This window comes from Pogona vitticeps, chromosome 1 (genome assembly GCF_051106095.1).
Source record: "Pogona vitticeps strain Pit_001003342236 chromosome 1, PviZW2.1, whole genome shotgun sequence".
NCBI lineage: Eukaryota > Metazoa > Chordata > Lepidosauria > Squamata > Agamidae > Pogona > Pogona vitticeps.
In genome coordinates, this window is record NC_135783.1 from 111,558,005 (window position 1) to 111,575,552 (window position 17,548).

The 17,548-nt window shown below is 40.3% G+C and overlaps 1 protein-coding gene across 1 annotated transcript in view; it reads left to right on the top strand.

Moving 5' to 3' along the window:
- Nucleotides 1-2,050: 2,050 nt before the first annotated feature.
- The window catches only part of LOC140707523 (uncharacterized), a 165,580-nt gene continuing 150,082 nt past the window's right edge, over nt 2,051-17,548 (top strand). Inside the window, exons 1-2 of the mRNA XM_078385506.1 lie at nt 2,051-4,288; nt 14,762-14,806. Coding sequence (XP_078241632.1) covers nt 4,231-4,288; nt 14,762-14,806 — 103 coding nt within the window. The 5' untranslated portion in view covers nt 2,051-4,230. The remainder of the gene's footprint in view (nt 4,289-14,761; nt 14,807-17,548) is intronic.

Here is a 17,548-nt window from a genome sequence, read left to right on the forward strand (position 1 = left end):
GTGTGTGTGTGTATGTATGTATATGTATGTGTGTGTGTGTGTGTATAAAAAACTTAGCATATATAATATATGTATCATATGTTATACAGTGGTGCCCCGCATAGCGAGGTTAATCCGTTCCGGATTAACCATCGCTATTTGGAAACATTGCTAAACGGAATAGAAAAACCCATTGGGCCCCAAACTCACCGTTCAGCGATGTTCCTGCATAGCGCAGGAGATGTTCCTCCATAGCACAGGTATATATTAGATATATACTATTAGATATTTGTTCACTAGAGAGCCATTTAGTACCAGTCACAAGATTTTGTTTCTGTTGCAGAAAGTGATCTGATTCTTCTTGGATTGATTTGGATGCTATCTAATTCTACTAAGGTCCTGAAACTGGCATCCAAATTTTCATTCCTCACACTGATTATCATTTGATTTTTTTAAAAAAGAACATGTATAACTTTTATTCTTTATATCAAAATTGGATGAAATGTGCTATTATAGTAGCCACTCAGAAGGGGAAATGGGTGGGGTAACAGATGATTGGCGGAGAGCTAATGTTGTCCCTATCTACAAAAAAGAGCAAAAAGGAGGAACCTGGGAACAACAGGCTGGTCAGCCTGACATTAATCCCAGGGGAAATTCTGGAACAGATTATAAAGCAGTCACTCTGCAAGCACTGAGAAAACAATGCAGTAATAACTAGAAGCCAACCTGGATTTGTCAAGAATAAATCCAGCCAGATTGATCTCATTTTTTGATCGGGTAACCTCCCTGATAGACAGAGGGAATGCTGTAGACATTGCATTCAGGAACCTGTTTCCTGGAATATGTAGCTATATGCCTTTCTTTCTCAGTTGTGGGAAACTCCTGCCTAAGGTTGTGACTGTGATTCTGTTTCGGTAAAGTGCATACACTCCTGACAGGATGCAGCGGTGGCCAAGAGGTGGTGTAGCCCCTTCTTCTGCTCTTCCACTTAGAGATAGAGCATAAGATCAAAGAGTTATTTTAGCCAACGCTAGTTAATGATTAGGTAACCACTATCCTATCTGTTTCTCTCATGAACATATTGTGTAGTCATGCTAATTCAATAAAAAGAGCCCTGGGGGTGTTCCCGGAGGCTCCGCTGGTTCAGACAACTATTGTCAATTCCTTTTGTTCTCTTTCTCCAAGGCAATTAGCTTTTCCTTTGTTCCAGTGATCACAGACTTTCTCAATCTTTAGCAATAGTCTTTCTTTCTCCATTTTTAAAATGCAGGAAAACTAGCTAGGGCTGGCCGAAGATGAAGGGTGAAGGCAGCCTTTTATAAAGGGCTAGCCATGGCTCATTTTGCATGTTATGATTTCACCTGATACTCTAATCCAAATTGTTCTATGGTGCATTTCATTTAATCATTGCATTGCATTTTGTCTGAAATCCACTGATATTACTCTGAATTCTTTTATATTGTGCCATCATTTCATGGATCTGTTTATCTGGTGTGATGTGAAGAAATGTTCAGATTACTTGCACCTGTGAGTACCCTCAGGACATCTCTGGTTTCATCCTGTTATGCACTGGAACAAATATTAAAACTCATATTTCCACTCTCTCTTGTAAAATCTCTGTAGCTTGTTACCATATACTGTACATTGGCACAGTTCCCGAAGGTTATTTTGTAGATCACTTTAATGCTAGCATCACTTCTGAAAAAGCTAGATAAAACAGCACAAGCTAGATGCTGACTTGCCTACACTTGGCAGAAAAGATCAATGAGACAGAAATGTTTTCTTTTAATGCTTTGATTTTAAAAACAAAGGTAATTTAACACATATTTTCTTTAATCTTTCACCTCTTATGTGTTTATGAATGACTTAAATTCTTTGCAAACCTGAAGCACTGGGAAGAAAAATAATCAACATTATGATTTTTCCATTAGATCATCTTGACAGAACAGTTCCAGTTACACTGAAGGGAGCGAAATGAAATGTGTCTATGAGAGAGCAACATGAAATGCATTCATTAGAGGTAATTCCATCTCACAGTTGCTGCCTTACCTTCTTAAACAGCAATCAATTAGTCTCTCATATGTGTTTATCATCATCATCATCATCACCTTAGAGCTGCAGAGCTGGAAGGGGCTCTATAGATCATCGAGTCCAACTCCTGTCAAGGAGGCTTGGTGGGGAATTTCATCACGCAGTCATTCAGTAAGACAAACACAAAGAAATGGTTTCAGAACCATTGGCTTCTGGGCTTGTCTTAATGGGTTGTGTCAAGACATGACTTGCCTGCGGGCTTCCTGTAAACACTGTGTCAGTCACTGTGGAACAGAAAGCTGAACTCAATAGACTTCTGGTTTGATCCAGTAGGCCTATCTATATAGAGAAAGAAAAATGTTTAAGAGTTTATATTGATCTGTCTTTGCTTTCCCACACACACACACTAATCCTTTTCCTCATTAATATTGGTGTGATTACGACAGTTTAATTCACACTGTAAATTGCAGCAACTGGCACACAATGAGGAGTACAGCCAGTGACTCTTTAACTAGTGGCAATTGACCACTGTGCTTTATGCCATTGAGCTTATGTTGGTGCACAGAGGTAATAGGATTCTGGTCACTGTCATTTCACTTGCTTTGTAAAAATTGATTATATATGAAAATTGTGTTATCATAATCAGTTTACGCTAAATATATTTACGAGTCAGTTTGGCTTCTCTCATGTTCAGATTTTTTAAAATCCCAATTTCTTTCCATCTCAGCTATGTATACAACTGTGAATTTAGGTCAATCCTTATCAAAAACAAACTGAATTCTCACCTACCCCTACTCTGAATAAGAAACATTAAACAGGATTTAATGTGAAATCAAAATGGACGGCTGGCTTAGTCAGAGGAAGGCAGCTGCCTGAGGTAACAAATTTCATGAGGTAACAGTCTCATGAAAATATGGGATGGAAGAGTGGGATTTATGAGACTTTCTACTGCAGTTGATGAAAAAGCTTAATTTACTTTTGGTGCTACTCACATACTTTGAGTGATAGGAACAGCACCATTTGATATTCCATATCAACCCTGAAAAATGTGTCATGGCGGTCATGACACATACAGCACACAAAGGTGTTGAATAGAATCTTTGTGTTTCTCCTTTTAATTTGCGCTATGTGTATAGAACAGATTTTTATTTTTTTTTAGGAAAAACTTTATTAGAAACAGAACAATTGGCATGAACTTTACAAAGTAAAAATGTGAAATGCTTTTGTGAAAATATACTGCAAATGAAAGAGTATTAAAAATACTTAGCCAGTAATTCGCCATCAAGCTGTCAGTGCAGACAGCATACCAACATTTCCATGTAGTCAATGTGAGCAGTGCCAATTTCTACAGATGCCCTTCAGGTCCAGTATGTGAACCAATCCACACATTAAGTGATTAGACCTTTCATTTTAAACAAGCCACTAGAGTTCAATTGTTGTAGAAGATGGAGATTGTGTGTGTGTGTATCAGCTTTCCTTGGGCAAGCAGCAATTTTTTTTTTGTTCCACTGACAGCCCTAAATTTTGACTGGCCTTTTTGCCTTCATCATCACTAAAATTTAGTTCTTCACTGGTAGATAGCAAGTCAAGAGAAAAGTGCATCACACCATCTTTTTTATTCTACAAGGAGAGAATCCCTTTGTCTTGAGCCAAATGACATGAAAGGAGCATATTTTCAGGGCATGGGGCCATTGAAGGTATCCAGCTTTGTAGCTTTTCCTCAGTGTTCCCTTGTCTTTCAGACTGGCCTTGTTGCCAAGGCAACCATATACAGTAGGTATCTGAGGGGGGTTGGTTCCAAGCCCCTCCCATGGCAGGTGCGGAAAAGTGTGGGTACAGAAACACTATAACATTGTTTCTGATTCCCTCTAGTGGCCAATTCTGGCAGTACACCTGGGAAACACGTATTTCTCGGGTGTGCTTATTTAATATTTTCAGGCAGAGGATAAGTGAAACTACAGGCACTGATCCTGCAGATACTGTACATGTCTTTTTGCTCATCCCATAATGCAGAAGCCCAGGGTGAGAGAAATGCTCTGCCCTCTTTTCCAACATGCCTCTTTCCCTTTCTTATGGAAGAGAAAAATAACGGTGCCTCTCCTTCCATCTCCTCTGTTGGGTGGGAGAAGACACCAAGTTACATTCCCCCCTCCCCCGTGTCAGGAAAAGGAGCGTTTCCGATGCCACTGCTAAAACTTATTTTTGGGCTCTTTTCAGGTGATGAATTTCACCATCACAATTCCCACTGCTTTCTCCGTTTCCTTCTGGGTCAAGAAAGGTATGTTCAGCTATGGCTGCTGCCTCCACTTCCTCCTCCCGTTCATCCAGCTCTAGCTGAAATGTTGGGGGAGCAGTATTTCACCTCCCATCTCAAGTGGTTTGAGAGCTTAAGGAGACAATCACTATTTATTCTTCTCTGTTTCCATATTCTCTGATACTACCCTTTAGCCCATTTTCATCTGAGCTGGACTCCTAGCAGAAACAGGGGTTAAACATGTCCAGGAACCTTTTATAAAGAGTGACATGTTGACATGTGCCTACAGTTAGACACCCTTCATATATGTCAGTTCTCCCTTGCAGATGTCCCCACACTCCTGTTAGTAAGCCTTTATGTTAGTCTTGTGATCTGTGATTCTGTTGTCAGACCCACTGAGTTCATTTAGGGCCAACCCCTTTAAAGCACATTTAGGGGAATCTTTGCCTGTTCGGTGCCATTGACATTGTTCCCTTTATAGGTAGAGTTCAAGGCCTTTCAATTGAAGCTCTGAGAACTGGTGTGTATTAATTTTAGGTTATGGGCCTAACAATGAATTATGATGACACATGTCTTCAATGGAAGCTCCTTACTTCTGTTGCAACTTGCAGTTTGGAGGCACAATTTTCCCCCCAGGAAAGTGGCAAAGGGGGAAAGGCAGAATTAAACTTTTCTTTACCCATCTATTGTGGCCCTTTTTTGTTTCCTGGTGCTCTCATATTTGGTTATATTTATTTTTTCTTACATTGCTGATGTATCTGCCAGTGACACATTTGATGACAAATGTGAAGACAGTCTTACTGTCCTAAGATACAGAATCTGGTACATTCCACAAGTAAATGCTAGGAAAGACTGTGCAAGCAAGTTACCTGTTCAATCTGCTGTCCAGGTGCTCATTTTTGATGTGCAGCCTCAAGGCTCCCTTATTCTGGTTTGTAGGTAAATGTATCTTTGTTGTGATAGTCTTTTAAGGACAAAACACCTCCAAACAAAACATAGCCCTCTAATATACTAGACGTTGTCTAGAGGGGCGAGGTAAAAAAATCGAATAAATTAATAAATAAATAAATTTGCAAACAGAGAATTGTCGGATAAGACACATGATGGCCATACTCCTTAGTTACAGCTTGTTCCCCAAAGTGGTTGTTCTTAATTTCTAAAACAGCCTTTGAATGGACTGCCCTTCAAAGAGATGACTGACCTCTGTAAATGAGACCACATGACCACCTTATAAGACACTCCTAAAATATTGTCAAAAAGACTGACACATGTCACAAATTGGGATTTGTGAGTCGATAGATGTTGTATTTCAAGAGGTATGGGGAAATATTTCTTGAATAGTAAAGGTCTTGGCATTTTCACACTTCCTGAGACTCATTCTGAGAAGAAACACACCTACTTGAGGATCTGTGCATTGTATTTGGCCCAAAATATGGTTAAGAAAAATAAAATTCACACAAAATGGTGTTCACATTTTAAAAGGCAAATAGCTAGAAATGTGTGTAATTGAAAGAAATGTGCACAAACATAGGTCAATAGAGAGATGTTGCATGAGTGAGGGGAAATGTGAAAATTAAAGTCCATATTAGGGGGAAAATCAAGCATGCATGAAATTCATGGTGGGAAGAAAACAATGTTTTGCAACTTAGTGTGAAAGAAGAAAAAAGCTGGTTGCCTAACTTCATAGTTTAGGTATCTGACTATGGAGCCAGAGGTTGGGAGTTCAATTCCCCACTGGGCTTCCTAGGGGAACAGCCAGCCTGTATGACCTTGGATAAGCTGCACGGTCCCAGGATGCACCCGGAATAAGGGAAATGTAAGCCACTTTCGAGTACTTTCTACCTAGGAGACTCTGAAAATGGTCACTATAAGTCAGAATTGACTTGATGGCACATTATTATCATTATTTGGAGGAAGATGATAAAATAGAAACAGATACATTTTTTTTTTTACATCCTCAAGTATATATGAGCCAAGAAAGACTTCAGTACAGACACAATAATGGTAGCTGCTGTCTATCAAGAAAAATGATGAGAAAATATATATTTGGAAAAAGCACTAGATGATAAAGTTTCAAAATGCCTACAAGGACAATGTCTGGTTTCTATGGCCTAAATTGCTACGTGCAATTTCAGTTCCCAGAGTAAGCCAACGTGTCACCATAACAAAGGACTGGATGATATTTCTACTATGACACATTTTTGAAGCCGAGAAACAAGGAGATATTTACCATCCACAGGCTGATAGTAATCATACTACTGACTCTCTGGGTGCCCCAGAATTTTGTCGGCTGGTCTGTGTAGCATTTTCCATCAAAATATGACTACATGTAATAAAAGCCATGTGTCTTATTTTAGGGAGGATTGTGTTCTATTAGAAAGGTTGTCAGAGGAAAGGGTTCCATCTGAAGTCATCCTCTACTTGTGGAGGTAACGTGTCCAACCGTGGTTTGAAGAGAAAGAAACTTAAAGAGCGGGAACATGGTTCTGAGAAACTGCACGTGGACAGTTATCATATAGCTAGCAGACTGAGGAGGCACAGAGGTCACCTGGTCACTACAGTGAGATGTATTTTATTTCTGTTTAAATTATATTATTACTAAATGTGGCTCTACACTTACAAAGGCAGCCTTTTACAAATCTGCATATGGCAATTTTAGGTAAGTCTGTGCTCTTTTTGGACCTTTGTGAGGAAGGGAGGGTTTACTTGTCCTTTTTAAGGGATGTTTAATTGGCCACCTGTAAGGTTTGTTCCCGGGGCCACCTTGTACGAAAAGCTAATGGGGGAGCTCGCCTCAGAGTAGGAGCTCCCGGTGCCTCTTCCTCCTTCCTCCATCCTAGACAACCAGAGTGTTGTTTAACAGCGGGGAGGAATTCAGTTGTGGGGCTTGTTGTCCCCTTCCCTGAAGTTCAGAAATAAAATAAACAAAACAAAACCCCAAAGGGCTCCAAGTCTACTGCCTTGCTTCCTCCTTCCTTAGTTAGGGATTTCTCTGGGACATGAACCAAGCAGATGGCGGGATTATTTCCAGGAAGGGACTAAACGGAGGAGCAAAACTACCCAACGGGTCAACTGCATTAGCAAAAACCTGATGCCCCAGCCTGTTTTCAGCACAGTGAGAAAAGCCTCATTTAGTGGGTGAAATGCCATGCCTATAAAATGGGCAAAGTGTTTTCTAGAATGCCTTCAAAATACTGAATTCCTTAAATGTGCATATTCCTGAATGGCACATTTTAGTCTCCCTCCATGACTCATGTTTTGTTGCACAGTTCAGGGAAAAGTAGACCTCTCAGAGGTAAACCTACTTCTCAGGTACTGAGAGTACCAGGGTCAGGGCAGCAATCCTCACCTGCTCAACATGTGACAAAAATGGAGCTGCCCCTCAGGCATTGCCACCTGCCCAGTGCTGGGAGGTCTGGATACCTCAACACTGGCAGACTGGCAGTGGTTTTTTCTTGCCAGAGGAGCCAGCTCCAGCAGCTTTGTTTTCCCCTCATGTGAAGCATGCAATCCTGGCACTGCCAGTAGTGGCAGGACGTCTCCCGGTGGTGGCCAGCTGGTGAACCAACGGCTGCATCACATCCTGCTTTAATGTGAGGAATTGCATTAAAACAGGAACATGTGAAACAGGCAGTTTCATACCTGTTTGCAGATAACCCACAGCAAAAAATCTTACTGCGGATTATCTGCAAACATGTAGTTCCTGCTTTTACCACCTGAAGAGTCTTAAATAATGTCTCAAACTTCCAGCTTCTTAAATTTGGTTTTTTTTTTTTTTTTACAAACAAAGAAGAGAGGATTTGGGGAGGCTGGTCTCATTCAGTTTAATGGAATAAAATAAAATACGACAGAATAATTTTTAAAAATTGTGAACTATGATGTGCAGAAGCAGAAATGATGTACTCTTCTCAACAGGTAGCTTGGTTTCATTCAGGTAATGGGCACTGTAGTTCTCAGTGGGTTTAGGGAACACAAGGCATGTACATGAAATCCAAACCACCATCGCATACTCCTAATTATACTGCTTATTCTGCATACACTGGAATTTCAATGGAATCAGAACTCACTCAAGGTAGATTTGCTCTTCTTCTTCTTCCTCTTCCTCTTTCCTATCTTTTCCTTTCCTTGATGCATGAAGTTTATTAATGTGTTGATAAATATACATGTGTTTTATATTATGTAGACCTTGCTCTCTTTTTGGGAGGGGGCTACAGTTCCGAAATTAGCCAATCAGACAGGAAGATTCTGGAAGAGGTAGCGTTTTAAAAAACTGGTGTAGAAGAATATTTGGAAGCTTGTAGAAGCAGACAAGAATGTGGTGACGCTGCGGGTTGAGCTGCAGAAGCCTCTGTGCTGCAAGGTCGGAAGACCAGCAGTCGTAAGATTGAATCCACGCGACGGAGTGAGCTCCCATCGCTTGTCCCAGCTCCTGCCAACGTAGCAGTTTGAAAGCATGTAAATGCGAGTAGATAAATAGGTACCACCACGGTGGGAAGGTAACAGCATTCTGTGTCTAGTTGTGCTGGTCACGTGACCACGGAAACTGTCTTCAGACAAACACTGGCTCTCTGGCTTGGAGACGGGGATGAGCACCACACCCTAGAGTCAAACTCTGACTGGACTAAATGTCAGGGGGAACCTTTACCTTTACCTTTAGAAGTGGAATGCCACAGTTCAGACCTCATGGTAAGTGGGTCAGAGGTCTCTGTGACTTGCTTAGCTGGCCTGAAATGGGCAAGCGACGGGGGGGGGGGGGGGGGAGAGAACGTTGGCTCAATGGAAAGAGTCCTCTCCCAGTGGGTTGTTGCTGTTCCCATGCTGCACCTTTCTATGGTTCCAGGCTTTGGGTGTAATTCAGCAACAGCTTGGTGACCTTGCACCCTCTGCTTCCAAACATATCAACCGTCCTCTGGAAGATGAAGAACTCTTCATATAAAGAAAAAGAGAGGCTTTGCATAGCACAGCCAAGAGCTGGGATCTTTCTCACAAGGGTCTTCTTTCTTGTCTTCTTGTGGCTACGAAAGTCTTCAGTCATGCTTGCAAAGAAGGATGGTAATAAGGGCATTAAAAAGAGTAAAGAGAATTGGCAGAGAGCACAATGCTGGTGGTATTTATTTTTCATCTATTTACAGACAATACATACAATCTAAAGGATTAATAACTGGAGCCTGTTCCAGCACAGTGACTCCTCTCCTACTTAACCAAGTCTGAATTAAATTTATTTTTACTACCCTCCCAGTGAATAAGAAAAATATGTCCTAAAAGCTTTTTGCATTCTCCAATCTTTGTTCATTTATCCAGAAATGTGGACCACATTCTTTCAAATTCCTATTTAATGCAACCGCATGGTACACTATTTTTTCATTAATGTGACTGGAACAACTAAACAGTATGTTGACTATTCTGTTCTACAGGGTCCAGACTAGGGATGTTCACTGCCCTCCAACCTGGTCACCTTGGAAACACAATGATAGCATTTCAGTCCATATTTACACATCTAATTCAGTCCATATTTACAGACCTGTTTGAAGACATTACGAGTCCTGATTGAACTGGGACCGATGCTGTATCTGAAACTCCCAGCCAATTATATTTATTGGCAAATTCATCAATGTACACATCTTGCTTCCCTCCTCTGAAATTTTAAGAGTCACATAAGAATTGCTCTGTTATTAAATAACAAGGCAAAGGTGGGCAGTTTGAGAGAGGTGAGTAAATTGAAGGAGAAAGAGATGTAGCCAAGGAAAAAATGTTACTCCTGTAGTAAGTTAGCCTTTGTTTGTTCCCCAAACCTATTATTTTTTCCTCCCCAAATTAATCTTTGTCATGGATATACGGAATCAATCACAGCAGGAGAAATTTTATATATCTATGTTTCCTTTTCAATAGATGCTTCCATTTGTTTCTTAGAAACCAGACATTTATAATCTAGGATGGGAAATAGAATCTGTTAGAGGACTAGGAAAATGAATATGACTCAGCTGAGCATTTAACACTCCTGAAAGTCTACAACTTCATATGCCTTGTATAGCTCCCCCCCCCCCCTTTTAGGGCAGTTGCATGTGCACATAATTCTGATGGTAGGCCAAAGTAAACTTGATCCTGTGGAGAAAATGCAGTCATCCTGCAGATGTGGAATCTGTGCAAATTTTTCAATGTATTGCTATTGGGCTTTGTGACTGCACAACCAAAGAGATGCTTCTGTTTCAGTGAAATAGTCGGTCTTTCCTTCCTTCCTTCCTTCCTTCTTCTCTCTCTTTCTCTCCCTTTCTTTTTTTGGTGCCACATCCCTAGTCAATAGTCTCTGAAGATATTTGCTGTCATTTTATTTTTAATTAAATCTCTAAGAGGAATTTTGAACTTAAAACAAGGTGGCGTTCCGGACTTGGAATTAGAACCATCTTGGCATTTTCTTTTTTATTCTTAATGGAAGGAACAAAGAATTTAATTTTATTTTTAATTTTTTGCATTCTGTTTGGTGCCTTTTCTTCATGTATGGACAGGAGGGGGCCACTGGGGCCACTGTAAATATACCAGTTGCAAGACATGTACATTAAAATGTTTCTCTCAGCCATTACATTCTATGGCAATCACCCTCTGAACTTCAATCAGAGCTTTTCACAGAATTTATAGACAGAGGAAGTGGGAGACTCCCTCTGTAGAATAAAGGTATTGCTAGGACTAGGGGAAACTGAGATTGAAAGCAGCTGCAGTGAAAGTGGATTATTAGCATCTGTGTTTATGTTGTCTTAAACTTGTACAAATGAAAGCATATGTCCCGTACTTTCGTACACTGCCAGTTTCTTTGCCCTTACTTGACCGAGCTGCGTTCATTGTTTTGAACACTTTCCATCTGGGACATCTTTTAATTATTTAAATGTTAATGCTAATGATCTTGCCCAGTCGGCACAAACAAAACACCTCCAATCCCAAATCCCAAGTACTAGATGCTTGGCTGCCTAAAGGTTGTGATTTTGCAAGGAGAATTCATGAAGAGGTGGCGTAGCACATCCATTCCAAAAACCATGGCCAGATGCACGTGCCAGCCTCCTTTGTTTAAGGCAAGTTCCAAAAATGGGGGCTGCATAATGAGCTTGGAGGCGATAGGTTTCATGTGTCATCTTTGGGAAGTAGATTTCACTGTTTTGTTAGATAAAGGACTTCCAGTCATTCAGCAGCCTACCTCCACCTTATATTGAAACATATTGTTCCACTTTGGCTGGGGAGCCAAGGCACATAGAAACGTGGAAAACCTGATAGCAGACAAGTTTGGGTAAAACTGAATCTACACAGTTAAAAAACTCAATTGTGGCCAAATTAAAAGCATCACCTAGTGGGTGGAGGAGGGTGTTGTCCTCAGTTCAGCTGAACGTGAATAGGTTCCTTCATGAGATCAGGAACCCATATAACGTAGGTATCTGACCATATAATGTAGCATGCATGCATTTGGTGGTGCATGTGTAGGTTCCAACTTTAGGCCTTTCTTCCAACTTGTAAAGGTGTGGAAGTGGAGCCAACAGGGATAACTGGTGTTGGAGGTGAGGTCAACATACCTAGCTTCTCTCTCTTCTTTGTGTATTCTTGGTAAATTCTGAAAAAGCTTGATAAATGGAGGAAACAAAATGAGCTAAATTCATATTCAAAATCAACTATAGAACAATTAGGTCTATCACATCATTTATTCCAGTCATTCAATCTATTAGATATCAGGCATTAAGGTAGGCTTGAAACATCTACTGGTATGGATAGATTCCAAAATCTCTTAGATCTACTTATATTATCATCTTTCCAGCTTCACTTTGAACTCTTGTGGGGGGGCGGGTTCTGGGGAATTTGAATTGACTTCAGACAGGCATAAATGTGTTATGATGGCTCTTTAAACCAAACTCTGGACTTATTTGCTTATGCATGTTTCAAAAAATAACTACAGTAACTTAAATCAATTTATTGAGAAGCCCTGATGAGCCCAAAAGATTACTTCTCATATCTGTGCTGTTTCAGGTAGAGAGCAGGAAGGGTTTCATTATGCAATTAAATTTTAGTTGGTGATATTATAGGAAAAAGATCTGATTTCAAGAGTCATAAAATTCAAAGCATCAAGATTGAGGCAATGAATGTTACGGTAGGTAGTAACACTTAAATGCTCCTTGTGTGGACTTAAAATTAACAATCTCAATGTCTTTTGTCAGTCCAAAAAATGATTTTATGAGAATGGGAAGCAGAAATATAACATGCTTATTCAGTGGTGAATCTAAATCAGATCAGGTTCGTTAATCCCAGGGATGGGAAAAGTTCCTTTTTGGGACAATAACACACTATCTTCTAGATGTTGTCATCCAATAAAAGTACTTTTCTGGTAATTCCAGAGGAGCTAAAATTAAATGGTTTAGTTTGACTATTGCAGAGGAAATGGCTATATTAGATATTCAGAGCTCCAAAGAACTGCATTCATAGCCATGTCAGCCATGTTAGATATTCAAAGCTTCTGTATTTCAGAAGCCTAAAGAGTTAAATGTCATCTTGATATTTGGTGAAAGATACTCCATTTAAAAACAGGTGTGTGTGTGTGTGTATTTCATCCACGGGGATGGGGATCACAAAAGACCCTAGTGTCATCCATCACCTTGAAGGAAACTCAATGTTCCCAAATTGAGCGGATATCAGTAAAGAGTACGAACATCCACAAATCCGTCCGTTATCTTCTGACATTGCTCTTCTGTTTACAATTTGCTTTCATTTGCTTTCTTTAGGGATGAAGATTGTTTTCTCCACAGCTATATTCAAAACCATTACTCTTACTACTTATCTTTAAACATTGCCACATGGGTAGAACTGCTTCTGAGCTGTTCTTAAAGTTAGCTCGTGATTGCAAAATCTGTCTGGCTATAGAAATTGCAGAGATGGTACATTCCACTAGACCAGTTCTCTTGGTCATGGAATAAGAGATACCAATCATATAACTCTCTCTCTCTATCAGAATAATGTATACTATTTCCACCCCACCCCCCGAAAATGTTAGATTCCCCTTTAAAGCTTAGGTTGAATAAGCAATTGTTTTCACAGTCCTTCATACAGTGGTTCATCTATTCGGCATTTTTCTTCTATACATGAAAAAATATTTTTGAACCTATTCTTCATTAGGTTGGAAGTATGATGGTCTGCTGTATATAGAAATTGGTTTCTGCATGTGATACACCTATTTTCCCTGTTCAAGAATTCTGCACTTGGAAAATCGACTGCATATAGATCTGTTCCACATAAAGAAGCCTGTTTCATCCAATTATTTGTGCAAGGGGTTTGGTAGCCAAATATGGAAGTGTCCAAGTACAGTTTTCCTTCTGTTCCTATTAGTCTGCATTGGAGATTCTGAGTGTTATAGTTTGGCTTAACAGAAGCTATTCTTTAGACATTTCCAGTACCAATACTGTCTGATATTTTCACTGGAATGTGTATTTCATATCAAATTTGATTCCCTATTTCATTCTGGTTTGAAACCAGATTTTGTTATGAGTCTGTTTTTGAAGAGCTCAAAATGAACTTGCCAGCAGGCAAAAATGCTAGGATCACTGCCTTACTTCTTGGCTGTCACTTTTACAGAGTAAAAACATATATATATTTCCAAAACACTCATATCTGTTGTCATTGTGTTGTATTTCTTTTCTCCCTTGAGTATAAGGGCCTTTATGAACTTTATAAATGCCTCCAGATTTGGGGGTTTGTATTAGATATTGGACGAGAATGTTATTAACTAGGCAGAATTTTTAGGTTAGACAATGTGTTCGTTTGATTCGCCATTTTGTTCTAGTTCATCAACATTTGTACCACATAAGCACCACTGACCATATTAAGCGAACAATGTAACAATGCGAACTAGCAGCTTGGGATTGATGGATGCATGGATAAGATGTATTCATATGAAGGTCTGAATCGGGGCTATAGTACTGTAACCAGGGCCAGCCCTGTTCTTACACAGTCCCTCAGGTTGGAGATGACAGGTGATGGGGGAGATGGCAGCAGTTCAAGTCCACCTGCTTTGAAGAAAATAGCTGTGAGTTGTACACATGTGTCTCTCAAGCCAGTTTGTAGCTCTTAAATGAAGTGGAAGGTGCAGCCTCTCAACAGTGTTAGGATTTAAATGCCCACCCTGCAGAACTGAGGGACGAGGTAGCATCTTGTCCATAGATTCAGGTAACAAAATGTTTTTGGCCAACCATGGTCACAATTTCTCATAAATGTCAGCATTAATGTTGTTCTGGATCACCTTGCAGGAGAGCGGTCACACTTCCATACTCAAACCAAAAGCTACATATGGATCTCTGCCATCTTTACCTACCAGGGTGCCAAACTTACTATATCTGTCAAATGTAAAACTGGAAGGATCCATTTACTGAACATGTACCTGAGATAGAAGAAACATATGAAACTGGAGTATGGCTTTTATGTAATTCTGCTACGTATTCTTTTAAATGTTTTGAGTACTTTTCTTTTCTTTTCTAGATCCTAAGATTGATCTGGCAAGAAATGCTCTATTTCAAGATAAAGGTAAGCACATGCTTTAAAAGAACATTTTATATATGTCCTTCAGAAACCACACAGAGATTTTTATCGTGTAAAATACCACTTGCTCCTCTCTTTTTTAAGAAGGGGAAACATTGCCACTTCCACATCTTGAACAGCATGCACAGAGAGGATTTAAGGGGGCACATGGCTAGACCAAGTTCATAGCAGGGCCATGAAGTATTTCAAAAATCATCCAGGCAACTTCATGACTGTTTGTTCAGCATCCCTTCTTTACCACAACTCCATAATCCCATACCACCGGCTTTGTGGGTTAGAGCTAATGCGAGTTGTCATTGAACATATCTGGAGATTGAGATTGTCTGCTTGGCTCTTTCACATAGTATCACATAGTAAACTGAAATATTATTGGTTTATTTTGAACTGGATTAAACTTTAAAGAGATCATTCTAGGTGGGGCATCATATTTCAGATTGACTTCATCCTATTATTTCAGTGGAGTACAATGGAAAAAAAAGTACATGTATTCCCATTCAAATTCTTTGCCTATTAGATTGTAAAGAAGTTTCTTTATGGATTGTGTGCCAGTGTGCATGTGTTTGTTTTCTTTTTCTTTTCTTTCTTTTTTTATTTTAACTATAACATAAACATAAAATACATAAACCAAAATACAAATTGATTGTGTTCTCCCTCACTATAGTGGTGTTTTTTTTTCATTGTTTTCTTTTGCTTTTGCTTGAAATACCTGTGGTAGAGTCAAGAACTAAATTCATGAATGCTAATTACTGTCTCTGCTGTAAGGTGACTTTTGTCTCCACTGAATCATGTTTCTTAATATATGGGGAATTTTAACCCATGATCTCCTACATATCATCGTAAAGGTAAAGGTTCCCCTTGACAATTTTTGTCCAGTCATGTTCAACTCTAGGGGGCGGTGCTCATCCCCATTTCCAAGCCATGGAGCCAGCGTTTGTCCAAAGACAATCTTCCGTGGTCACATGGCCAGTGCGACTTAGACACGGAATGCTGTTACCTTCCCACCGAGGTGGTCCCTATTTATCTACTCGCATTTACAGGCTTTCGAACCACTAGGTTGGCGGGATGTGGGACAAGCGATGGGAGCTCACTCCGTTGCATGGATTCAATCTTACGACTGCTTGGTCTTCTGACCCTGCAGCACAGGCTTCTGCGGTTTAGCCTGCAGCGCCACCACGTTGATATCATCAACACGTGATTAATACGGTACTTCAGAAATGTAATATCTTGCAAGGAAAGGCTGCGAAGGAAAGGGCAAATAATGTAGACATGCTAAATAAATACCACCTGTTCAGGTGCTGGTAGGAACTAATGTATTTAAATCAAATAAGTTATGAATTGACTTGGAAATGTGCTAATGGAAAGGGTCAATTTGATTCATTTTTTAACAAATACAGGTGGCTTAAGTTTATATTTTAATTTACATTTTCCTGAGATTTACGTTAGATAATAGTGGGTTTTGCAGGAGCAGCCTAAATCCTCCCACATCTGAGATGAGAAGTGTAGCACCACACTCACCATCTTTACTCCTGACTGGCTACAAAAGGATACAGCAAAGAATAGGATGGGGCCATGCAAGGCCTGTATCCCTTAGTAGTTGCCTGAAAAAGAGGAAACCTTTGTTATTGCATCTGCATCTTCCTCATTCACCCCATACCAAAATGATGGCACAAGCTGCCAGCCTCTACCAGCATGGCCAGACAATCACCAGTATGAGGACGACGCCAACCTCTCCTTTCCAACAAAATCCAAGGAAGCTAATTTGGCTCCGGTGTCATATGTCAAAAACAGACTGGATGAGGATGAATAAACTGGACACAGTAGGTAAAGGCTATCACAATGATGGCAGCAGCATGGAGAGGAAGAGAAGGAGGGGCCGCCCTCTGCCCACATGAAAAGGAAGAGGATTTGGCTGTGCTCCATCCCCAAGGTGAAGAGGAAAGAACAGTGGCAACTCTGCATAGTGGTAGAAGCCCTGCAAGGGTTACTCTCTAACTTCAGAGAGTCAGTGTAAAGTCAATTATTGTTTAGGAATGGTGGCTTCTTCTCCATTTTCCAATTTGCAATGGCTAGAGCGTTGCGCTGGAACTTGAGAGATCCCCACTAAACTACAAAACCCACTGGACGGTCTTGGGCCAGTCTCTCTCCCTCAGCATAACTTTCATCACTAAATAGGGTACAATGAGGTGAGGGAAGGGAGAGATTACAGAGTCTTGAATTTATTGAAGGAAATGCAAATAATCCCCAGCATGAGGATGATACCCAGCTATAGCTCTCCTTTCCATCAAAATCTAAGGAAGCTAATCTGGCCACAGATCAATGTCTTATGTCAGTAATGGACTGGATGAGGGTGAATCAACTGAAACTTATTCGAGACAAGACAGAGACGCTTCTGGTCAATCAGAAGGCAGATCAAGGAATAGGGTTTCAACCTATATTGGATGGGGATTCCGTTCCCTCTGAAAACACAGCTGCATAGCTTGGGGGTACTTCTGGATTAGTCTCTGAGTTTGGATGCCCAGGTTTCAGTTGTGGCCAAGAGTGCCTTTCCACAATTAAAACCAGTGTGCCAGCTGCATCCATTCCTAGAGAGGTCTGATCTCACCACCGTGACACATGCCTTAGTTACATCCCGGCTGGATTACTGTAAGGTACTCTATGTAGGGTTATATTTGGAAAGTGCTCGGAAACTTCAGCGGGTCCAAAATACTGCAGCCAGATTGTTAACTG